The sequence below is a fragment of the Schistocerca americana genome, chromosome 6 (genome assembly GCF_021461395.2).
Source record: "Schistocerca americana isolate TAMUIC-IGC-003095 chromosome 6, iqSchAmer2.1, whole genome shotgun sequence".
In the NCBI taxonomy this organism is placed as follows: Eukaryota; Metazoa; Arthropoda; class Insecta; order Orthoptera; family Acrididae; genus Schistocerca; species Schistocerca americana.
In genome coordinates, this window is record NC_060124.1 from 97,756,454 (window position 1) to 97,782,711 (window position 26,258).

The following is a 26,258-nucleotide window of genomic DNA, read 5'->3' on the forward strand; positions in this document are numbered from 1 at the left end:
TCTTCTCAGTGTGTGAGACTACGAACTCAGCGGTGTAAAACAGTGTACTAAAGTGGCTACTAGAGGTAAACTACATGAAATAGGACTCCGCCCCTCTCGAACGTATTTTGAAATAAACTACATCTTCCTAATTATCATCTGTAGATGGCTGATGACGACTGAAACCGCTAGCTCCTTGTTGAAATCATGTGTAGCTATCAAACAGCCATGGCTTTGCTCGAGTATCTAAGGTCGGGCGACTTTTCTGGGGTGGCGGCAATAAATTGCATAGACAGACGTTCCTCTTGAGGCAGTCTAACTATTAGTGATACACCGTTTCCAAACAGACTTCCACGTGGTTTGTAGACGCATCCACAAACTTTCGGTTGTGCCTACAGACTGTTGTGGACGAAATATTGCCTACTGACCATATCCCAGACAATCTCCGTACATCCTTCCTCTGGTGGTTGTTGGACAATAGTTACTGTTATTGTGTCATATGTGTAATAAGGCTAACACTATTAGCTGTGTGCTGGCCGGTGTGGCCGAGCGGTTCTAGGCGCTTCAGTCTGGAACCGCGCGACCGCTACGGTCGCAGGTTCGAATCCTGCCTCGGGCGTGGATGTGCGTGATGTCTGTAGGTTAGTTAGGTTTAAGTAGTTCTAAGTTCTAGGGCACTGATGACCTCAGATGTTAAGTCCCATAGTGGTCAGAGCCACTTGAACTATTAGCTGTATTTACTAGTTTTGTTCATATGGTACCGGTTTCGGGGTTACAGTACATATTCAGGTCCCTATTTGAATCTTAAGCCAGTTGTCACCCCGGTTGATCAGAAGTTTGGCAGACGCCGCTTTCTTTAGACCTTCTGCAAAAAGTATGATGGTGGTTCCCGGTATCAAAGTGATCACCCAGAGTCCTAGAGGCGCCTGAAGATGGTAACGCTGAAACCTTATGCATGCGAATAAAACCAGTAAACGTAACTGATTGTCCTGCCCTTATTACATACTACTTGTCTCGGGCATGTCCGGTGGCCGACATATCATGCGAACGTGCTGGCCAGGGAAGAAGTGGTACGTGTCGTTCATCGAAGAAGTCTTACACATTCTTCATCACCTGCTGAAATATGGCATGTAGAGCTGCCTGCGTAGGGAGACAATGTCTCGGTTCCAAAACCTCACTGATAGCGATTGCTATTCAGATTGCTCTCAGTACAGAGCTGGGGAGATACGAGTAGCATATTATAGGCAGAGATGTCCCAAATCAGCTGTATTTTATCAGATGTCTGAATACATAGCCATGGATGCAAGGCGTTGACGCTTTGTTGTATTCAGAAGTGCAAAGTGATTTTAAGCTTGACGCGGTACAAGAAAACATATACTGCAGATTACGTTTCTACAACTTTATTTTATTCCATTTTAAGTACTTACCACAGTTTTATTGTTGTTTCTGCAGATGGATCCCAGCAAGAGAATGTCATCAGTTGTTCCACCGTTTTCCCTGCTAGGGTTTTCAAAGTACGTCTTCAGCCACCGTTTTTAAATTATGATGCAGAACTCTATGGCATTATGATGGCAATGGAGATGATTCACAGACATCACAATACGAGTTTTCTTGTCCGTTCATACACGCTCAGTCTATTATAGGCACTTCACCAAATGTATCCAGTAGACCAGTTGATTCAGCTCATCCATGACTCCCTACAGCTGCTCCAACACCGTGGCAAGGATGTGAGCTTTTGCTATCTACCTGGCCACAGTGGGATACAGGAAAACGACATGGGCACAAAGCGGACAAGGAAGGATGTAGGGATGGTGTTGCCGTCAATGTCCCAGCCCGTTGAACACCGTCATCTTATTTTCTGACAGGAGAATCACGCATGGGAGACTGAATGGTTGAAGATGACAGAAAACAAACTGCGGTTGTCCAAATCTACCACACAGCCATGGCGGACTTAATGTTAGCTTCACCGCTGCAAGGAGGTTCTGCTTACCACGCTGCGCATCTGATGTCACATTAACACGAGGCTTCCTCCTCTGTCGGGAGGATCGACAACTCTGTGAGGCTTTTGGTATGCCACTATCAGTCCAGCATATTTTGGCGACGCATGTCTTGTATACTGATATCAGAGCAGCCCTCAGTTTCGATGGATATCCGGCCACCATCCTCGCCGAACTGATTCTAGTGCTGCAAAAATTGCGACATTTAGTGAGCTGTCAGGCTTCATCCCTAAATAGGTGGTGAAGGGGGGCAGACTTTAATGCATATTAAACTGCTCCTCATGTGGAGGCAGCCATCATTCCCATCCATGAGATTGGCATGCTGCCTTTTCGTCAGGGCGCTGATGATCGTGATGTTGAGCGCTCTCACCTATGACCATCATCATCATCATCCGAAATCATCATACGTGAGGTTTTCGCGCTAACCAGCTCAATAATACAATGTGCCCGATTGAATTCACTACGGTAGCGTCTAACGCGTAGGCGGCGCACAGTGAAAAACAAGATGAAGCGGGGCTCGTCCGAATACACACTACATTTTGCCACTCGGGATGTCAGTGCCACGGTAGTTTGAAGTGTTGATTATTTCTGGCTAGTGGAAGCCTGGGAGCGGAAGGCTATTTACAATTTGTATAGAAACCAGATGGCAGTTATAAGAGTCGAGGGGCAAGAAAGGGAAGCAGTGGTTGGGAAAGGAGTGAGACAGGGTTGTAGCCTCTCCCCAATGTTATTCAATCTGTATATTGAGCAAGCAGTAAAGGAAACAAAAGAAAAATTCGGAGTAGGTATTAAAATTCATGGAGAAGAAGTAAAAACTTTGAGGTTTGCCGATGACATTGTAATTCTATCAGAGACAGCAAAGGACTTGGAAGAGCAGTTCAACGGAATGGACAGTGTCTTGAAAGGAGGATATAAGATGAACATCAACAAAAGCAAAACGAGGATAATGGAATGTAGTCAAATTAAATCGGGTGATGCTGAGGGAATTAGATTAGGAAATGAGACACTTAAAGTAGTAAAGGAGTTTTGCTATTTAGGGAGTAAATTAACTGATGATGGTCGACGTAGAGAGGATATAAAATGTAGACTGGCAATATCAAGGAAATCGTTTCTGAAGAAGAGAAATTTGTTAACATCGAGTATAGATTTAAGTGTCAGGAAGTCGTTTCTGAAAGTATTTGTATTATTACAGAAAATACGCTTTTTTTCATAGGCCGTCTCTGACGTCATCCGAGGCAGAGCGCAATCCTGCGTTTAACAGACGTGGAACGTAAAGGGGCTGAATGCGAAGCGAACCTTTTTCGCGGACGTCCAAGAGAACACAAGCTGTCATCGGCCTTATGCACACGGCAGCAGCCCCTAAACGGCCGCTTTCTCGGACACATAATCTTTAATAACAAAGTTATAGAATTAATTTAGATTTTTCTTAATTTTTAGATGCTTTATGGTAAGTTGGTTGAAATTACAGAATAAATTTCACTTCTCTTGCATAAAAACTTTGCCTTCTAGAATTTTTAGAGTGGTACTAATGGTAGGCTGTTTCCTCTGAACTATAACTTCAGAAAACCTTGTGTTGGTTATTATAAATATATCTGTCCTGAAGTTTGTTATAGCTTCATTACTTAATAAGTTTTCCCGTGTGCTGTAGCCAAAATTTTCTAGCATTAAAATTACAGTTACTTAATCTACTAGGAATTTGTATGTTTTAGCTAAAAATTTGGTTTTCATTAAATTACTCGAAAACTGTTAGAGGCAGCTTTACGAGGTCTATAGGTTATTATTTTTACGTTGAACTGAAGCATCATACAAATTTTTACATTTCTAAGCCCAATACTTAGCTCCTTCAATTTTTCTTAAAAACGTGGATTCAGACTATAATTTTTATTCTGTCTTGTTGAAACTTGCACCATCTATTTTTGATATGCATTTTCTCATTATGACCAAATTCTGGCCTTCTAGCTTTATGATTTAGCGATATTTTCCTAAAACGGTGTTATTATGAGAACTATTGATTTAATTACTTTGCGTCATTTTATTGAAACGGCGTTATTGTGAAAACTATAGATTTAATTACTTTAAGACTTGACATTAAAACGTTATTACATTAATTTTCTACTTAATTACGGTGCAATACTTGTGCGTTACGCGCAGACACGTTATGGTGACGTGGCGCTACTAGCAGTGAACGGGGCAGGTCCCGGAACGCTCGCTCGCCTCTGTATCTCGCAAGCGATACAGCGCTTGTTTCACCTACAGGTGTCCACACACTTTTGATAAGATAGTGTATACAACGCTGGTCACCTCAGCTCGCACTCGGTGACAGGAAACACACATAACCATCACAGTTATGTGGTTTCATTCACTACTATGAATAAGTTTGTTTAAGGCATTACCAGTACCTCAATATAACACAAACTCAGCATACGTAAGGCATTACCAGTACCTCAATATAACACAAACTCAGCATACGCCATTCAGCTTTTCAACAACGAAATTTATCGAGGTGTTGGTCACACTCCACCATGCATGAGCCAAGGCCTGTGGAGCAGCTTGAGGTAGACAGTGCTTGACCAGTGTCGGCGTTTTTGCTGTGTGTGTACAGGTCGGTGGGGGCTGCGACGCCGTCGGCGCGCTTCTCTCGCGAGGCGGAGTTCCTGGCGCGCACCGCCTACGACCTGCACTACAGCCCGCCCGACGTGCGCTACACGCTGGAGGGGTACCCGGCGCCGGCACCCGCATTGCCGCCCTTCCCAGGCCCCGCGCAGGACTCCGCAGGGTGGGTCTGATTACTGCTCACCACACACTCACTGCCGCTCCTCTGCCTGCCACCTGCAGTCCAGTGCTACAACTTCAACCCAAGAGTTCCCCTCTTTTCTGCTTGTTTGGTTCTTGGATCAATACTTTTACAAGTGATACTTTGTCGGATCGGTTGGTAGGACATGTTCTGAGGCATCAAGGGATCATCAATTTAGTATTGGAGGGCAGCGTGGAGGATAAAAATTGTAGAGGGAGACCAAGAGATGAATACACCAAGCAGTTTCAGAAGGATGTAGGTTGCAGTAGGTACTGGGAGATGAAGAAGCTTGCATAGGATAGAATAGCATGGACAGCTGCATCAAACCAGTTTCAGGACTGAAGACCACAACAACAACTTTGTCGGAAATGAACATGGTGAGATCGTGGATGTGTGAAAATGGCGATTGCTTCTTAAAACAAAGTGGAAATACCTTTCTGCCACTGTTTATAGTGATACTTTTGAGGGATAATTAGCACCGCTACAGGTTCCGTATCAATTGTTCAATCCTCTTACAACCCGCCCAGATAACCGTGCTCATTACTGCGAGGTGACAAAAGTCATGGAATAACAATATGCACATATACAGATGGCGGTAGTATCGCGTGCATAAGGTACACTACAGGCCATTAAAATTGCTGCACCACGAAGATGACGTGCTACAGACGCGAAATTGAACCTACAGGAAGAAGACGCTGTGTTATGCCAATGGTTAGCTTTTCAGAGCATTCACACAAGGTTCGCACCGGTGGCGACACCTACAACGTGCTGAGATGAGGAAAGTTTGCAACCGATTTCTCATACACAAACACCAGTTGACCGACTTAGCCTGGTGAAACGTTGTTGTGATACCTTGTGTAAGGAGGAGAAATGCGTACCATCACGATTCCGACTTTGATAAAGGTCGGATTATAGCCTATCGCGATTGCGGTTTATCGTCTCGCGACATTGATGCTCGCGTTGGTCGAGATCGAATGACTGTTGGCAGAATATGGAATCGCTAGGTTCAGGACGGTAATACGGAACGCCGTGCTCGATCCCAGCGGCCTCGTATCTCTAGTAGTCGAGGTGACAGGCATCTTATCCGCATGGCTGTTACGGATCGTGCAGACACGTCTCGATCCCTGAGTCGACAGATACCCTTGACGCTGCATCACAGACAGGAGCGCCCACGATGGTGTACTCAACAACGAACCTGGGTGCACGAACGGAAAAACGTCATTTTTTCAGATGAATCCAGGTTGTGTTTACAGCATGATGATGGTCGCATCCCTGTTTGGCGACATCGCGGTGAACGGACATTGGAAGTGTGTATTCGTCATCGCCATACTGGCGTATCACCCGGCGTGATTGTATGGGGTGCCATTAGTTACACGTCTCGGTCACCTCTTGTTCGCATTGACGGCACTTTGAACAGTGGACGTTGCATTTCAGATGTCGTACGACCGATGGCTCTAGCCTTCATTCGATCCCTGCGAAACCCTACATTTCAGCGGGATAATGCACGACCGCATGTTGGAGGCCCTGTACGGGCCTCTCTGGATGCAGATAATGTTCGACTGCTGCCCTGGCCAGCACATTCTCCAGATCTCTCACCCACTGAAAACGTCTGGTCAATAGTGGCCGAGCAACTGGCTCGTCACAATACGCCAGCCACTACTCTTGAAGAACTCTGGTATCGTGTTGCAGCTGCATGGGCAGCTGTACCTGTACACGCCGTCCAAGCTCTGTTTGACTCAATGCCCAGGCGTATCAAGGCCGTTATTACGGCCGGAGGTGGTTGTTCTGGGTACTAATTTCTCAGGATCTATGCACTCAAATTGTGTGAAAATGTAATATCATGGCAGTTCTAGTATAATATATTTATACAATGAATACCCGTTTATCATCTGCATTTCTTTTTGGTGTAGCAATTTTAATGGCCAGTAGTGTGTAAACGGACAATGCACTTGCGGAACTGTCATTTGTACGGAGGTTATGCTTGCGAAAAGTATCTGATGTGATTATGGCCGCATAATTGGAATTAAGAGAATAATATTAAAGTAATAGCAGTCCTCGGTTGCAAAAAAAGGGTCTTTTGACCTAAGTTTCGGCACCGCTATCAGTGCCTTCATCAGAAGCAAAACACTCAAACTGCCATCAGTGTCTGACACTACCGTAGCTCGACGCGTATAAGCAGCCCATAGTCGCTTTCCTTGCATGTATTCTGCTTTAAAAGTTTTGTGACTAAAACTTTATCGCTTGATATATAGTTTTATACGTGACATGCGAGTTTGAGTGTTATACTTCTGATGAAGGCACTTATAGCCGTGCCGAAACCTTGGTCAAAAGACTCCTTTTTTACCACCGACCACTGCTATTTGCTTTAAGTTTAGTTTGTAAAAGGTCGCTGATCACGCAGCCGTGTTCAAAACCTTAGGAATTAACAGACTTTGAACGCGGAATGGTAATTGAAGGTAGATGCTTGGGATACGCCATTTCGGGAATCGTTAGGGAACTCCGCCATAGCGGAGCGAATAATTTAACCACCCAGACCACCTGATATGGATCCCATCGAACAGCTGTGGGAAATAATCGAAAGGTCAGTTCGCGCACAAAATCCTGCACTGGCAACACATCTGCCATACACGAGTTTCAGACATTACCTCTCACCGCGGACAGCACAGTGGCCGACGGTCTTCGCTTAACGACCGAGAACAGATACGTCTTCGTGGAGCTGTCAGTTCTCAAAGACAAGAAGCAGTATTCGAAATAACCGCGGACACCAATGTTGGACGACGAACGTATCCGTTTGGACAGTGCCGTGAATTCTTGTCGTTAATCGATTGTGGCAGCTGACGGCCGACGTGAGTGCCTTTGCTAACAGCACGACATCGCCTGCAGAGCCTCTCCTGGGCTATTGACCATCTAGGTTGCACCCTGGACGACTGGAAAACCGTGTCCTGGTCAGGTGAGTCCCGATTTGATTTGATAAGAGCAGATGGTAGGGTTCGAGTGTGGCGCAGACTCCACAAAATCATGGCCCCAAGTTGTCAACAAGGCACTCTGCAAGCTGGTGATGGCTCCGTGGGATGGACTGGGTCCTCTAGTTCAAATGAACAGATCATTGACAGAAAACGGTTATGTTCTGCCTTTTGGAGACCTCTTGAAGCCATTTATGGACTTCATGTTTCCAAACATGTCACCAGGCCACAGTAGTTCGCAATTGGTTTGAACAGTTCGAGCGAGTAATTTCACCAGCCAGACGTCTGACATGAATCCTATTGAACGTTTATGGGACGTAATCGAGAGGTAAGTTTGTGAGCAAAATGCTACATTGGAACAAATCCGCGATTATGAATGGCTATAGAGGTAGCATTCTCAGTATTTCTGCACGGGACTTCTAACAAGTTGAGTCCATGCCACATCGACTGGCAAAAGAAGGTCCGACACTATTTTAAGACGTATCCCATGACTTTTGTCACTTCAGTATGTAATGCAGCGCAAGAAATTCAACATAACTGTTTTCCAGTTTTTCGCTTGTTTGGCTCTTCATAACATACTTTTGCAAGTTGCCGACAATCAAGATGGTGAGACCGTGGCTGTTTGAAAATGCTGGTTGATTCATACAATAAAGTGTAAACATCGACCAGCTACTATTAAAATGCTATTTATCATCGATGAACAGTGCCACTACTAGTTCCAACCAACAGGTTAATTCGCATATAGTTGTTCACCGGCTGTGGCGAAAGTTCTATAACAGAAAACGATGTAAGAAAACTTACTGGTTTTTTTTTGTAAATATACCAAACATGGATTTGCAATACCGTAAACAATATCCTAAGATAAGAATTGAATTAGTTTTGTGTTACTTACATCTGAAATATATATTTGCACTGTACGCTGCTTTTGAAAAATTGCGTATTTCGCCGGACAGTATTTAAACTTTTCAGGACTTTGCAAGCACAGATGCACAACAAACGCGCGGGCGCTCGCGCCCACGCACACGCCCACGCACACACACACACACACACACACACACACACACACACTCACTCACACGCACGCGAAAGATATGTAACAGTGCATATTAGTAGCTGTGTTGTCAGTCTTGGCGGTTGATGAGATTATGAGGATTTCATCGTTGTATTATATGTTACAGAGTCAGTACCAACTACTAACTTCTCGACATTTCTCTTTCATAGATTTTCCGTTCCTGTCCAGTACAGGTTTCTAACGTATTGTTCATCGTCACATATCTGAATAGTATTTACAGTACCTATCGTTTATTGGCTTTTGAATTCATTGAATGGCGTGGTACACTACCGTGAAAGCGCTTAAATATATGGGTATTTAATAATGCAGTGGGACTTATGACGTACCCAGTCATACAATAGCGGAACCCTCGTAACGTCTTACTGCTCTACCTTATTTTTAAATACTCACTATTTTCAACAATATGTAATACCAAATGCAAGTAAAAACACCGAAAAAGACATCAATTTAGCACTTATAGTATGAAGATACAAGGTGACTTCTTTCTGATATGTAACAGGTATGGATTAAAATTCTGTCAGTATCAAACTAAACTTAAATATTAACAAATTTCGGCTATTCATTTCTTATTTCCGGTAGCTTATCGATATTATTTTCTCCCTCTTCAACTCATCTATGATAGAAAATGCAAACAACACGTTTTTAGCTTGTTTGATAGCCTTTAGTGCAGGTGGAACATGTGGCATTAGCGTGAAGTCTGGCTGTTCAGTTCGTTAGTGCAAATGGTGATTCACTTTTAACTCTGTGCAGCTGCGACTATGGTTAAAAACCATGCAAAATAGTGAGACAGGTGTGTGTATTCAGTACTTCATGCTACACATAAATGTAACGGAAGCCTTCAAAGCAGCTTGATCACATTTACTATAAGTATATAGTACATATATACAAAAGTACATAAGTAAGTAAGTTTATTACACAGCCACAACTGGAATTTATGTTCGATTTTGATTTCCTTTAAAAAAACTTTCATTTTTAATGTTTCCACCGCTGAGCATTATGGTTTTCCCAGCATTCAACTGCTGATTTACGTTCGAACTTTAAATATAATGCAGCGTTCTGATGATGAACATAGTTAAAGTAACATATGAAGAAAGTAGTGCTTTGTAGCTGTTTGCGACAAATATGACACTTCATTAAATGTCCACATTCGGCGTCTGTGACTTTTCCATTGCGTTAGTAACGGTTTGCGTGATGAATGATGGGAGGTGAGCACGCGAAATCGTGATTCGGATGTCGATACCCAATCACTTTCCTCATTCGTCGTTTCCTATGCTTTGTAAATGAAGATAAATGTCATTTTATGCAACCAAAGCAGTTAGGTTCCAACCAAACCTCCATCTCGGAAATCGTGATATATTACGGAAAAATTGTGAAAGTTTGTGTTAAAAGTGACTGTAAACTCATTTGTAGCTCGTTGTGATCTCAGGTCCCACCCTAACCACCACCACGGAAATTGCGACATATTCGTAAGAACACCAAATATCTGTGACAATCAAGATTATTTAATTGAGCGATTGTCAATGGCTAGCGCATATAATCCGATTGGCTACGACCAACGGCAACGAATTTTCCAAATTATACAACAAATTGCAAAAAACCATCGAAGATACAATGTTAACTTTCTTTATTCATGACTTGTTTCGAGCCTAAGCTCATTACCAAATCATCCTAAAAAGAAGGGAAAACAAGTAGTAAGTACTCTGTACTCTACAAAACAGTGTCACAGTACAAAGATAACTGATGGTAATTAGTATTTGCCACTAAGCTATGGAATACTACGAGGGCAGTTCAATAAGTAATGCAACACACTTTTTTTCTCAGCCAATTTTGGTTGAAAAAACCGGAAATTTCTTGTGGAATGTTTTCAAACATTCCCGCTTCGTCTCGTATAGTTTCATTGACTTCCGACAGGTGGCAGCGCTGTACTGAGCTGTTAAAATGGCGTCTGTAACGGATGTGTGTTGCAAACAACAGGCAGTGATCGAGTTTCTTTTGGCGGAAAACCAGGGCATCTCAGATATTCATAGGCGCTTGCAGAATGTCTACGGTGATCTGGAAGTGGACAAAAGCACGGTGAGTCGTTGGGCAAAGCGTGTGTCATCATCGCCGCAAGGTCAAGCAAGACTGTCTGATCTCCCGCGTGCGGGCCGGCCGTGCACAGCTGTGACTCCTGCAATGGCGGAGCGTGCGAACACACTCGTTCGAGATGATCGATGGATCACCATCAAACAACTCAGTGCTCAACTTGACATCTCTGTTGGTAGTGCTGTCACAATTGTTCACCAGTTGGGTTATTCAAAGGTTTGTTCCCGCTGGGTCCCTCGTTGTCTAACCGAACACCATAAAGAGCAAAGGAGAACCATCTGTGCGGAATTGCTTGCTCGTCATGTGGCTGAGGGTGACAATTTCTTGTCAAAGATTGTTACAGGCGATGAAACATGGGTTCATCACTTCGAACCTGAAACAAAACGGCAATCAATGGAGTGGCGCCACACCCACTCCCCTACCAAGAAAAAGTTTAAAGCCATACCCTCAGCCGGTAAAGTCATGGTTACAGTCTTCTGGGACGCTGAAGGGGTTATTCTGTTCGATGTCCTTCCCCATGGTCAAACGATCAACTCTGAAGTGTATTGTGCTACTCTTCACAAATTGAAGAAACGACTTCCGCGTGTTCGTAGGCACAAAAATCTGAACGAACTTCTCCTTCTTCATGACAACGCAAGACCTCACACAAGTCTTCGCACCCGAGAGGAGCTCACAAAACTTCAGTGAACTGTTCTTCCTCATGCACCCTACAGCCCCGATCTCGCACCGTCGGATTTCTATATGTTTGGCCCAATGAAGGACGCAATCTGTGGGAGGCACTACGCGGATGATGAAGAAGTTATTGATGCAGTACGACGTTGGCTCCGACATCGACCAGTGGAATGGTACCGTGCAGGCATACAGGCCCTCATTTCAAGGTGGCGTAAGGCCGTAGCATTGAATGGAGATTACGTTGAAAAATAGTGTTGTGTAGCTAAAAGATTGGGGAATAACCTGGTGTATTTCAACGGTGAATAAAACAACCCCTGTTTCAGAAAAAAATGTGTTGCATTACTTATTGAACTGCCCTCGTATGCATTACGACGGCCACGTGACTGTTAATTCTAGTTAAACACGTCTTGTAAAGCACTGCCGGGCTTAACTTTTGCACCCAAATGAGACATCGTATTTGCGTAAGGTATTGGGAAGAGTAGAACTGGGAGCGCTTATCGGAAGTGCCCCCTGTAGCAGCAGCTTTAATTCACATTTTGCCTCTCTTTTTTCAGTTTATCACATATGGTAACAAACCCTACATAATACGTATTTCAAATACAAGCAAAAATATTTACACGAAGATATTCAAGCTACAACTTGTAGCGGAAGACGAAAGGCGCCTATATGTCATCATTCCAGCGCCATACTCGGCAACCCGATGAAACAAACTTTGAACGTCTCTACGACGCTAGTAATACAAAAAAAAAAGTTTCGAGACACCAACAAATAGCTCCATAGACAAATATTTTTACAAACAACTTAATACGATACTGCGAGATATGGAACTCCGACATTATTAAAGCGATAGATGATTAACTTCAACTTTAATAAAACCGGGCATACAGGTATGAAAAAATTACATGAAGTGAGACACTAAATAGTAGTAAACTACACAGTCATGTGCAATCCATTACATAAAGTCGCAAATCAAAGAAAACAAAATACAATATGCAAGACACGAAAGTTCATCATGAACAAAATCACACAGGCAGGTTTAAAACACGTATAGGAAAATCAGATAAACCACACAGACAGGCATAAAACCACTGTACACAATCGGACATAAATTAGAGGTAACGCATACATATTAGAAGTACATGTCTTTGAGTAATTGGTAACAAAGCTCTATATTCACAGAAAGCCCATATGTTGACACAGTTTGTATATTATTGTGCACACATATGGCTTTTATCACATTGTGGAACTCGATTGTCTTACGTCTCAAAATTAAGTTAAAGGAAATGTCAGTATTAAATATTAGGATAATAATGTAACAGTACATTTCAGGCAAAACTTTAAAATATTGCTTCACCCCTAAGAAACGGCGGTGTGGGTGTAAAACTGAGACGTAAAATGTTGAATAACTAAGTTCTTATAGAATATTGATCATCAGCCACAATGCATCACTTATATATCTTATGCCTTGCGTAGACATTAAAGCGTACCAACCAAATTAAGGGCCCCGTAATAGTTACGTATTAAGGAACCTATTTAAAATTAATACCCTAAAAGCAAGGCTAATCTCATGTAATGTACCCGATACGGAAAAGACACTCGACTTTAAAGCCGAGGTTGTGAATGTACTGGTTGTTGATGTGATCTTCAGTCCTGATATTGGCTTGATGCAGCTCTCCATGCCACTCATATCCTGTGCAAGCTTCATCATCTCCCAGTACCTACTGCAACCTACATCCTTCTGAAACTGCTTGGTGTATTCATCTCTTGGTCTCCTTCTTCGATTCTTACCCTCCACACTGCCCTCCAATACTAAATTGGTGATCCCTTGATGCCTCAGAATATTTCCTACCAACCGATCCATTCTTCTAGTCAAGTTGTGCCACAAACTTCTCTTCTCCCCAATACTATTCTATACTTCTTCATTAGTTAAGTGATCTACCCATCTAATCTTCAGCATTCTTCTGTAACACCACATTTCGAAAACTTCTATTCTCTTCATGTCTAAACTATTTTATCCACCTTGTTTCACTTCCATACATGGCTACACTCCATACAACTACTTTCAGAAACGACTTCCTGACACTTAAATACTGGATGTTAACAAATTTCTCTTCTTTAGAAACGCTTTCCTTGCCATTGCTAGTCTACATTTTATAACCTCTCTACTTTGCCCATCATCAGTTATTTTGCTCCCCAAAGAGCAAAACTCCTTTACTACTTTAAGTGTCTTATTTCCTAATATAAATCCCTGAGCATCACCCGACTTAATTCGACTACATTCCATTATTCTCGTTTTGCTTTTGTTGATGTTCATCTTATATCCGGGTAGGTACGCGAATTGTCAATAGCAGCATGCTACGGAAGAAGCGTGGCCACCATAACTGCACTGTAGCATAGTTTTTTATTGTTCGGCGCAGTCATGAAACACACTTTTTCCTGGTGCTCGCAGATCGTACCAGGACGCTCCGTACCTGCCCTCGCCGCCGGCGCCCTACAAAGGCGAAACGACGCACTGCGTCGGCTCGCAGACAAACGGCGAGCTGCCCAACGGCGCGACTCTGTCTCCGACGGTGTCTCCTTCCGTCCCCGACGCGGCGGGAGTCGTGGTGCCGCCCCCGGTGGCTACTTCGTCGTCCACCGCCGTGGGCGACGCTTCCAACAACACCGGGGGCGGCGCCGGGGCCAAGCCGCCCCTGCAGAGGGCAGTGACCGCCGCCCACTGTCTCACAGAGTCCCCTGACGAGGGCTACGTGGGCGACGGCGCGGACGGGTCCGATATGTGACGTCAGCAGCCGAGGGCGGCGTCGGCGGCGGCAGCGGCGGCGAGGCGTCGCTCCAGCGTGCCGGTGGCCGGCGAATTACGCTGGCGCTTCGACGACGCCGTCGACTTCTGCAAGGGGGACAACGTCGCCCTGTGATCACTTACCGCAGAGACATCCCCTCCGACGCAACATAGCACTGATGACCGTCTCTGACACTGACAGGGGAGCAGCTGGAGGCGACATAAAGTAATCACACAGTGTCTCTCAAGCGTCTTTCTCCTCCCTAGTCGTTCAGTACGCCCGAATGACTGCCATGGCGTTAACTTTCATTTGCCCTCGGTTATGACCACAGAGGTTTCCTCTATTGGAGTACAGAGGTCGTTCCACATAATTCAGTTATGGAAATTCACCATCAACAGCCGCAAGAGTCGTGTCCTGAGGATACATCTCACTTGTCCCTTTATGCACCGCCTTCGACTGGTCGATTGTCGTTGCATAGTCGTCTTATATCTAGGCATGGGGTTACGTTTCCCCTCCCTTCGAATACACTGTGTTAGTGAGAGTGATGAGAAATCTGAGGCGGTCGGTGGAAGAGACTGGCGACCAACAAGAGCGTATTTTATGATATTATACGTTAAATTCAGAGTGCAATATGGCAAAAGAGTTTGTGTATTGTACAGTACTCTCTAGCCTTACATTTGAGATTACTTGCTACTGACTAATGTGATACATTCGAAGCACAACAGATAACTTGAACTTAACATTTCTTACTAAATTCAGGGCTAGTAATTTCTTCCGCTGACGCTTCCAATGGGGTCTACACTGTCATAATATCAAACATTCTTCATATCCTGAGAACCACGTCATCGAGTTATCTCACGAATTATCCGATATTCCACCTCATTTCTTTTCTACTTACATTTGTCAGCAGTAATGCGCACATGAAGAGCATACTTTCTTCACCATTTAAATATTGTGGATCAGATAATTTGATACAGTTTATTATATGTCCTGTTATTCTCACAGTATGCTGTTGTTCCACTCACATTTATGAATAACGAAAATGTTGCTTTTCATGTACTTTTCTGTAATGGATAAATCTAGAAAGAGACCCTAACACCTATATTTCTTTGCAAAAATAATGAGGCACCACCGGCTTCTATTCGTTCCATTGCTTTTGGCATTGTTGCGCTACCCTTCACCTACCTGCGAACATAAACCTCCTCATATCTAAAACTTCAGTAATAAATTTCAATCTGAAACAGTTTTCAATCAACAGGTAACATTACGCTCCTCGGAGAGACAATAGTAAGAAAAATCTTAAAAAAAAACTGAGAAGAAACTCTTTGAAACTTATAGTGTTTTTGTTGACTGTGTTCATGTTTCATCTGTTACTCAGTAGTGGTAAAATACGTAACATTGTTCCATCTCTGTGCTGACACGTAGTTGCTGATTTCAGTAACAGACAATAGGAAGGTGTGGATGTGAACTGGAGACTGCTCTTTTGTTCTGTCTGAAATGGAGCTGTGAAATATGTAAGTATTGCCAAATAATACTAGCTTCATTATTTCCATCGCTAGACAACTACCATGTCAAGACAACTTTTCGGATTCCTACAGTTGTCGGTAAAACCCTGATTCATCATCGCTGACTGTTACCAAGAACCTCATTAGTATCTACATGACATATCCGAAATATTGCTTAACTATCATTCTTTCGTTTGAGAGGGTCTTAAGTCCAGCATTGAAGTTTTATTTTCTATTTGAACGAGAGGGCAATAGCTGTAAATAGCATTCATTCGCAACAACTCATTCCACAACATTATCTATCTCACCACATATGCGGCGGATTAATGATGTAGAGTCTCCACCAATGCTGTCTCCTTTTGCTGTGTAAAAGGCGTATTTGTCAGGAATTGCTTATAAGAAACTGGTTGCGTCGCACCGCACTACCACATTAATTCTTTCGCGTTCGTTATTTGGATGAAACACTTACCAATTAACATTACGAAGAAGGTTATTTTTCCTCGCCTAATTTCAGGGAAATTATTACATGTGGAAGGTTGTTAAGAACTTGCGTTTTCGTTATAGTTATAGCATCAGGTTCCATAGTTTTCAGTCGTTACTCCAGACAGCTACCAACTAAATTAATAGGCAACATTATAGTTTTGTTTTTGTTGTGCTGAAATAATTTTGCTGTTACTAACCCGTTAAAGTGCAAATGTAGCATTCCACTCGCTTCATAAGACGAACTAGCGCCCAGTTCTCTGTAGTGAGATGTGTAATGAAACATCTGCGTTCCCTGTATCTTCGTTAAATACGGTCTAATATTAGGAGCTAACACTGGATTCATCTTTCCATAACTTTGTTTGTTCAATCACATGACAACCCCGTCGACTTATTTTGCTCTTACTTTCATTCATCACCAACAAAACTTTGCACAGTGTGTAACTGCTTTAATATAGTGTGGGGTACAATTTTACGTATGCAACAAGCATCGAGATTTTGGAGATAGCGTTTTTAGTGAACGCGATGTACAGGAAAAAGATTTTATCAGCAGTCGTCAACCAGAGACAGCAGTGGAGAAATAACGTCTGTTCTATAACTGGAGATTGTATTATTAGTCTTATTTGAGTTTTTGAAAATTTATTGCGAGTAACCAGTATCAAGATGACGGTGACTGATTTTTTCTTCTCAATGGCAAACATTTAAGCTACTATGCTTTCAACTCATGTCATACACTGACGCCAAAGATAAATTTCTTGCTATGAAAATAGTGTTGTGCGTAAGATTGTGTCATTTCCCTATATAGGACGAACTTTTCTGTCACTGTAGACTTTTCTATTAATCACAAATGTAAAATACGAAGGAAATCGTTACTCTCACCTGTGTGTAAATGAGTGTCTAATATAGAAATGGTACCTAGGTATTAATCACATCTGTGATAGCCTGTGTACGTATTAACATCTAAATACTGAACTGTGTTTTTTACCCTGTAAATATTCTTTGACATTAACACGAATCTTTGGTAAGATGCTTGTTCATGTGTAGAACAGGCTAAATGTACTAGAGTCTTTGAAGTGTTGAATCTGACATATACGATAACAGACTTGATATGAATGTAAACATAGGAAAAGTGTTAAAATAAGCAAGGATTCTGCACTGTGGGACAACGATGATCAACTTTGACTCTCTTCGGAACAGACCGTTTTGTTCTCGAAATAAATTTGCAAAAAAGGACGTAGCAGTGTCACACAGGGTACAATTTTCTGACACTAACGAGGAAAGGGAAATCTTTTTTTACATAGTGGTATGAAGTCAGGATCCCATACATGACAGTCCTTATTTTATAATGCATGTAGCACAGTGCAATAAATGTACCTTTTGTACAAACTGTGTTTGCCAGTACATTTATAATGAAATGTATTGAATGTTTTGTAAGTGTAAATAAAATTTTGACTGTAAACAGAATATATTTTCTACGAAAGAGAACGTACGATTTGCAGACTGGTGAGAGAAGAGAAGTCGGGATGCGGGTTTCGTTAAAGGTTTGCACTTGTAAATGAGCGCCATACCCAAAGTCACCCTAGTTTTAAATGCCCTGCGTCCATGTATATTTAATAATTGTAGCAGTGAAAGACTTCAATAAAATGTGTTTCCCTTGTGTTTTTGTACAAATGTCTTCAACATGAATGTTACTTCTTTGCAGTTGTTACAAATAACACAGTTGTTTTTTGTAAGAAAATGTTGTTGTGTACTTGTTGTTATTTTTTGTTCATGACACAGAGCATAATTACTTCTGTAAGTCGACAGATGAATGGCTTGACTGATCTAATGTGGCATTTATTTCTATTACAATCACCAAGTTTTGAGCGTAACCATAAAAATGTTCCTAGCTCTCCAATCAAAAATGTACATCTGAAGCATGTAAAAATACAGATTTTTGTGTGTTTCTTTGATCAAATATATACCTAAATTTTTATGGATAAAATGCATTATGCATATTTTCATAAAAGAAGCACTTAAAAGATAACGTTTGATTAAACAAGTCAAGTCTCTAGACACGCGAGAGACTTCCTGATTGACCTGGATATTCCGCATACGTACTTCCCAGTTATTGCTGTTCTATGATACCCTCAAAACTCTCTCATAATGTATTTAGTTCACTAAGCACCGTGACTATGAACTTAAGAACATACAGCATAATGCTAGGCTTCAGCAATGTCTCTGTACTCTTTCAAGCAATGCAACGTTTCATTTACATTTCTGACCTTCGCCAGCAACTTCTTACCTAAAGCAACTGGGAGTTATTCGGTTCGCATTTCATAATGTTTGAACAACCACAGTAAGTACAGAAAAAAATATGTCACAATCATTCGTTAATAACTGAAATGAAACGCAAAGAAGATTAAGACCACTAAGAAACCACTACTGAAATAGAGGTAATAGAGTTTTTATACAATTACATAAACGAAAATGTACACAAAAGAAATTCATTCAGTGAAGAACTGGTCGCTCAAATACTGCTAAAGTTTCGCACAGGAGAAAACCAAAGACGTTACCTTATAAATATAAGTGACTTTAATATTCAGTAAATGATATGTGTAATTAAAATCCTGTTTCTTTTTTGTGTGTGTAATTATTTGGAAAGTAATGTTTTTTGTAGTTTAGATTATAGTAAATGTAAATAAAAGCCAAAGTAAGACCTGTATCTTCCTAAATGCAAATCATAATACCATAATATATTAAAACCTATATCTGAAAATTTTGTTTTTTGGAGAGATACTAGACTTGTTTTCGCCCAGAAGAGTCAGACTTAATTTTTAAAAACGTAATTTCAACAGACATGCATGCTACTAGTTTGTTATTTGGTTACAAGAACTCGTTTTACTTATTAATAATCTAGATAATTCATTACTGCAAAAACTAAAACACTTGCCCAACTCTTGGCCCTACTTCTTACGTAGCTTACTATTTTGTTTAACGTTTGAAACAAATGATCTTTTTGACTTTTGAGACGTTTTACGGAGAACTGACTGACTACTATACCTCACTTTCTTACAATTATGTTATTTGTACAGATCCGTTCCTAATTTGAGAGGTATGCGTCACATACACACACACACACACACACACACACACGATATATATATATATATATATATATATATATATATATATATATATATATATATATATATACACATATGTGTATGTGTGTGTGTGTGTGTCTGTATGAATGTTTCACATCTCCCTCTGGATCGATTCCAAGCAAACTTGGTATACATATTGCTTACTGTCTGGAGAGAAATACAGTGGTGGTATGAACCACTAACGGGCCAACGGTCCTGCCGCACTGGTAACACCGGTTCCCGTCAGATCACCGAAGTTAAGCGCTGTCTGGCTGGGCTACCACTTGGATGGGAGACCATCCAGTCTGTCGAACGCTGTTGGCAAGAGGGTTGCACTCAGCCCTTGTGAGGCAAACTGAGGAGCTATTTGATTGAGTATTGACGGCTCCGGTCTCGTAAACTGATAGGTCGGAAGAGCGATGTGCTGACCTCATGCTCCTCCATGTCAGCATTCAGAGACGCCTATGGGCTGAGGATGACACGGCGGCCGGTCGGTACCGTTGGGCCTTCCGACTCCCGTTCGGATGGAGTTTAGTATGAACCATTAGCCTCCTAGAATAGGGATACGAATTATGAAGGAGTGATGGACAGAGGAATTGGGAGGAGTTAATGGACAAGAAGGGAGGATGAGGATATGGATAATGAGGGGGAAGGGAAGAGAAGAGAGATAGAATCAGCGGAGAGCGATAGAGAGAGAGAAAGACAGGGGAGAGAGAGGAAGGAGGAGAAGGACTAATAGAAGATACAAGGTTAAAATATATAAACACCACGGCAACACTGGAGCCTCAGCTACTATATAAAATATGGGTAAATCCATGAATCTTTTCATGCACAGTGACGCTATCTCCAGCGCAACACAAAGGAAATAGCAATACACAGAAAGAGCAGATGCTGGTGAAACACTAATTACGTTTCATTACACCAACAGCGATTAATCACTGAACTCACTGCCAACCGAAAATATTAAGGACTACGTCTACGTTAAAAGCAAATATTTTTCTCTCTTGTATCAGTTGGTATGCTACAGGAAGTATTTTATTTAATAGTCTTTTTTGACAGAATTCGAAAGCTCATATTAAGTCTAGTGCAGTAATACGACGATTGTTGTGAAGTTGGCACTGCAGCTTCCAGCAAAAGTATCTACGAAGTGGGCTAAAATTAAGAGATAAGACTGCAAGAATTCTTAATTGAATTTCAGAAACTGCTAAGAAGGGGAATCACGAGAAAAAGTCGAGATTACTAGAATATGGCGTATTTGCTCTGAACACGACTTCATACAGCATAGATAGATGAAAAAATGAGATTGTGTGAAACATAGCAGGGCACGTTTCGTTACAGCTGGTATGTATCGTCTGGTGCGTTTGTCTTTGAGTGTTCCAAACACAGAGAATGTTAGCGGAAAAGGAGTCAAATCGGGCGGACACCCAGCAATACATTCTACTGGAGCACTACGTGCTATCGAATCGTCAGAGAAATTTTTGATTCAGTGTTTTGCGTTTCAACGTGGAAGGCAAAGTCGCTTCTTGGAACTTCGTAATTACGCTTTTTCGGGATGAAGATGGAGCACGATCTAATTCTGAAATTTTTTGGTATGCAAGACTATACGTTTACATTCCACAGCTGGCGAACTCACGGAAATCAAAAGGGGTGGTTACTACCCAGAAGGACTTGTTATGTCAACCATGTAGTAGAGGACTCACGTTTCAAAATTCCGCTGTAGTACAATAGATAGTTACCTGCGACATCCGCTTAGCGGTGTTCGTACTGCAGTAGAGAGCTTCGCCCATCAGACCTCCCAATTTTTATGCTTTTTCAAAAAGTTTCGAAGCATCCTTTAACAAGCGTTCAATCACTGTACGCATCATTTCACGAGCTTCCGGATTCCATTCAAAATAACTCCGTTAAATTTTAGAATACGATAATTGCTTCAATATCTTGGGTGATACGAGAGTGTATCACGATAACAGGACGTTCTGGTTCTGTAACTGTCTGAAATCTGATTCTCTTCTGGAGAGTAAAGGTGTATTGCGTCTTAACCGAATCACCCCGTAAGCCTCACGAATTGACCATGTCAGCAAAAACAGACAGTCGTCTTCCACCATACTTTTCGCCTCTAGCTGATAAGAGAATATTTTGATGTGTGTGTGTGTGTTTGGGGGGGGGGGCGTTGTGTTGAGGAAGGGGCAATTAGTGGTATATTAATGACCTGGTAGACAACATTAATTGTTACGCCAGACTTTATCTGTAATGAATAAGAGACTGAAACAATCTGCACCAATCTTCAGTCAGGCATTGAGAAGATTTAGAAGTGGCGTTAAGATTGGCAACTTCCTTAAATGTTCAAAAATGTAAGTTTTTGCACTAGAAGCACCGAAGAAATATCGTATCGTATGGGGGATATAGCAGCTCGTAGACAGGACATCAGGATAAACCAGTCAGAATGCAGATGAGAGAGTTACAAATCACTCATGCAACACAGCCTGCAAAATCGTTCAAGTGTGGGGGAAACGTACCAAATAGGACGAACAGAGCATAGTGAACGTACAAATAGGTTGCCACGAGCGATTGCAGAAAGGGAAGTCAGATCGCGTTCAGAGTAAAGTTAATTCGACTGTAAAAATGTTATCAGTAAATTGTTGACTTGTTCGTAACAAAGTTCCCCATTATACTGCCCTCCAGGAAATTTCTCACGATCATATCATTCTTGGGACCGATAGGTGTCTAAAACCCGAAACATAAAAGTCACAGATATTGAGCGAGTCATCGAACCTTTAGCGGAAGGACAGATTAGACGCCATAGGGGGAGAAGTATTCATTACAGTTGACAAAAATAATGTCTCTATTTAGACTGATACTGAGAGTGACAATGAGGTTATCTGGTCGCGTATAACAGGTATAGGTGAAACAAAGTCAGTTGTTGTATGTTTTTAGCGGTCACCAGACTCCGCTGTGACAATTCTAAAGTTATTCAAAGAAAGTCCACAGCAAGTAGCGCGTAAATAGCCACATCACACTGTGCTGGTTGGAGACGACTTTTAAACTACCGAGTGTAGACTAGGACGTCTGCTGATTCACTGCAGGTGTGTGTCTTGCGAAATATTTTTGAACACGTTTTCCGAAAACTGTTTTGAGCAGCTAGTTCAGCAGCCCACACACAATGGGAATATCTCAGATATTGTAGCTACAATGCCCGGACCTTACCGATGATGTCAGCATAAAGACCGGGATTAATGATCATGAGGTCACCGTAGCGATTATCGTTACGGAAGTTAATAAATCAGTCATGAAGGCTAGGAGAGTGTATCTGCTGCAAAGAGCTGATACGTAGTTGTTAGCGTCTCACTAAGACAATGAATTGTAGTCACCTAGTTCCAGTATGATGAAAATAGAGGAGTTATGCACAAAGCTAATCGTGCTCCTGACAGTTTAGTGCCTAGTAAGTGGTTTAAGAACGGAAAGGACCCACGGTGGTTTAGCAACGAAATTCGGAAAGTGCTCAGGAATCAAAGCTGTCGCACTTCCGGACCAAAAGAGAAATTGCAAATGACGACAGGAAATGTTAGTAGATATTCGCTCGTCTGTGAACATATGTATGCGCGAAGCATACAACCACTACCACCGTCTGGCCAAGAACCTGAGAAAATTCTGGTCCTATGAAAAATCACTAAGCAGGTCTGAGGCCTCCATCGGCCAGTCTGGTGTGGCAGTTAAAGACATCAAAACGAAAGCAAAAGTTTTAAATCCCTCATTTAAGAAATCCTTCACATAAGAGAATCGTACAAACATTTCGTCGTTTGAGAATCGCACAGTACTTTTAATATCACCGAAGGTTGTTTTGTCTATCCTGTATGCTGAGTATGTCCTTCAGACAATCATTCCTTTTCGATGTCTTCATATTTTTCCTGCAGCCATTTCGTCTTAGCTTCCCTACACTTCCAATTTATTTCATTCCTGAGTGACTTGTATTTCTGTATTCCTCAGTTTCCCGAAACATTTCTCTACTTCCTTCTGTCATCAATCAATTGAAGTATGTCTTCTGTTACCCATGGTTTCTTCGCAGTTACCCTCTTTGTACCTATGTTTTCTTTCCCAAGTTCTGTGATGGCCCTTTTCAGAGCTGTCCATTTCTCTTCAACTGTACTGCCTACTGAGCTATTCGTTATTGCTGTATCGCTATCCTTAGAGAACTTCAACCGCATCTTGACATTCCATAGTACTACCTTACTCCATGTCTTTGCGTATTGATTCTTCCTGATTGATGTATTAAACTTCAGTCTGCTCTTCATCACTACTATATTGTCATCTGAGTCTATATCTGCTCCTGGGTACGCCTTACAATCCAGTATGTGAATCCGGAATCTCTGTCTGACCACGATGTAATCTAACTGAAATTTTCCCGTATTCACCCGGCCTTTTCCAAGTATACCTCCACCTCTTGTGGTTCTGGGACAGAGTATTCGCTATTACTAGCTGAAACTAGTTACAGAACTCAGTCTTTCTCCTTTCTCACTCCTTGTCCCAAGCCCATATTCTCCTGTAACCTTTTCTTCCGCTCCTTCCCCTACAATTGCATTCCAGTCTCCCAGGAGTGTTAGATTTTCATCGCCCTTCACATATCGTATTACCCTTTCAATAGCCTCATACGCTTTCTCTGACTCTTCATATTTTATTTTACGATATAAATGTAGAGATCAGAAACGAACTTCTTCTACTCACTTTAAACTCGCTAGTGAGACCTGTGGTGTTATCTGAGAACTCGCCGCTTCCGTGTGTCCGTAGACTACTCTTCTCGTGAGTCTTCACCGCAATCCACTCGCCACCTTAGTCTGTCGGTGGGTACACTTGGTCTCCATTCGTTCAGAAAGGAGATCGAGAAAACGAGTTCGCGGACTCGCGGCATTCCCGCTACATACACTCTGGAAGAATTTTGAGCCATTAACGTGTAAACTACTATAATTTGTTTCACATAGTCAAGATTTCGGCTTTATAACCATCCTCAAGTGCAAGTCACAAAACATCCGGCTTGCCTAAACGAAAGAAGCAGGTTGTGTACCAATTCACCGACTGATAGGTTAGCAGTGAATATTGTTATGTTTACACATACATGTTTCGAAGACAGCTTTAAATTTATTTTAATGCTTAATATCTGTTTAGTGAATGTCTAAGAACTACGTTGACATACAGACATTCCCGAGGCGTTACCGAGTCTGCAACGACAGACAACTTGACATGAGGATGAAATACATCTCTAAATGGTGACTAACTATTAAAATAAATTATAGGAACGAGTAATAGGCTACACAACTCGCTGTTAGCTCATAAACGCAAGCTGACATAACCAAATGAGTACAGAAATATTGCGCATTTTCGTCACAGTGATACAACAGAGACTTTGCTCTGTGCCCAGGTCTCGTTAGAGGCAGCACATACGTCTGCCCATGGTGGAGGAGGAGCAGACAAGAATGCAACCATTTTATTTATACTGGACGAAATTTCTTATGCTTTTGTCTGAAGTGTGAACTGGATCGTGAAACTTATTTGAGATATCACTCCTCCTCTAATGGGACACATTTCCAATTGTGTGTTTTGCATCAATTGATTTTCGTCTCACACCGTCTACAATCTCACAAAAAACAGCCTCGTTAAAAGCCATTTGATCTCGGCAATACGTCATTGAACCTGGTCAGTGCCACTTTACAAGAGCAAGATCGTGTACTCATCTTCGGTATTAATGGTAAGAAAGGACTAGTAACGAAGGAAGCGGGGGGGGAATGGGGGGGGGGGGGGGTGGGAGCACAGATGTAACAGCGCTACCTTCGTTTGTCAAGCATGCACCCCGAACGATATACTCGTTCTCGCTTCGTTTCTCATGCCTATTAGGTGTAGATTACGGTGGCTTGTGGGGTACAAATGTTCGAACATTATGAATTACCTCGAACAGAACTGTCTATTGACGCACAGTCGACACGGATTTAGAAAACATCGTTCTTGTGATACACAACTAGCTCCTTACTCACATGAGGTGTCGAGAGCTATTGACAAAGGATTTCAAATTGATTCAGCATCTCCAGAAGGCTTTTGACACTGTACCACACAAGCGGTTTGTAGTAAAATGGCGTGCTTATGGAATATCGTCTCAGTTATGTGACTGGATTCGTGATTTCCTGTCAGAGAGGTCGCAGTCTGTAGTAACTGACGGAAAGTCATCGAGTAAAACGGATTTTAATTTCTGGCGTTCGCCAAGGTAATGTTATAGGCCCTTTGCTGTTCCTTATCTATAAAATGTAATCTTAGCAGCTGTCTTACGTTATTTGCTGATGATGATGTCGTTTATCGACTATTAAAGCCATCAGAAGATCAAAACAAATTACAGAACGACTCAGAAATGATATCTATATGGTGGAAAAATAGGTAGTTGACAATAAATAAATAAAAGTCTGGGGTCATCCGCATGAGTGCCATAACCAATCCGTTAAACTTTGGTTACACAATAAATCAGTCAAATCTAAAGGCCGTAAATCAACTAAATATCTGGGAATTACAATTATGAACAACTTAAACTCGAAGGAACACATAGTAAATGTTGTGGGGAAGGCTAACCAAAGACTGAGTTTTATTGACAGGACACTTAGAAAATGTAACAATTCTACTAAGGAGACTGCCTACACTACGCTTGTCCGTCCTCTATCAGAATACTGCTGCGCGGTGTGGGATCCTTACCAAATAGGACTGACGGATTAGATAGAAATAGTTCAAAGAAGGGCAGCACGTTTAGTATTATAGCGAAATAGGGGCGGGAATGT

At 41.9% G+C, this 26,258-nt stretch overlaps 1 protein-coding gene across 1 annotated transcript in view; it reads left to right on the forward strand.

Annotated features, from left to right (window-relative positions):
- LOC124619988 (leucine-rich repeat-containing protein 24) overlaps positions 1–18,990 on the forward strand; it is a 67,546-nt gene extending 48,556 nt beyond the window's left edge. The window contains exons 5-6 of the mRNA XM_047146652.1: positions 4,579–4,752; positions 14,012–18,990. Of these exons, the coding sequence (XP_047002608.1) occupies positions 4,579–4,752; positions 14,012–14,345 (508 nt within the window). The 3' untranslated portion in view covers positions 14,346–18,990. The remainder of the gene's footprint in view (positions 1–4,578; positions 4,753–14,011) is intronic.
- The last annotated feature ends 7,268 nt before the right edge of the window (positions 18,991–26,258 follow it).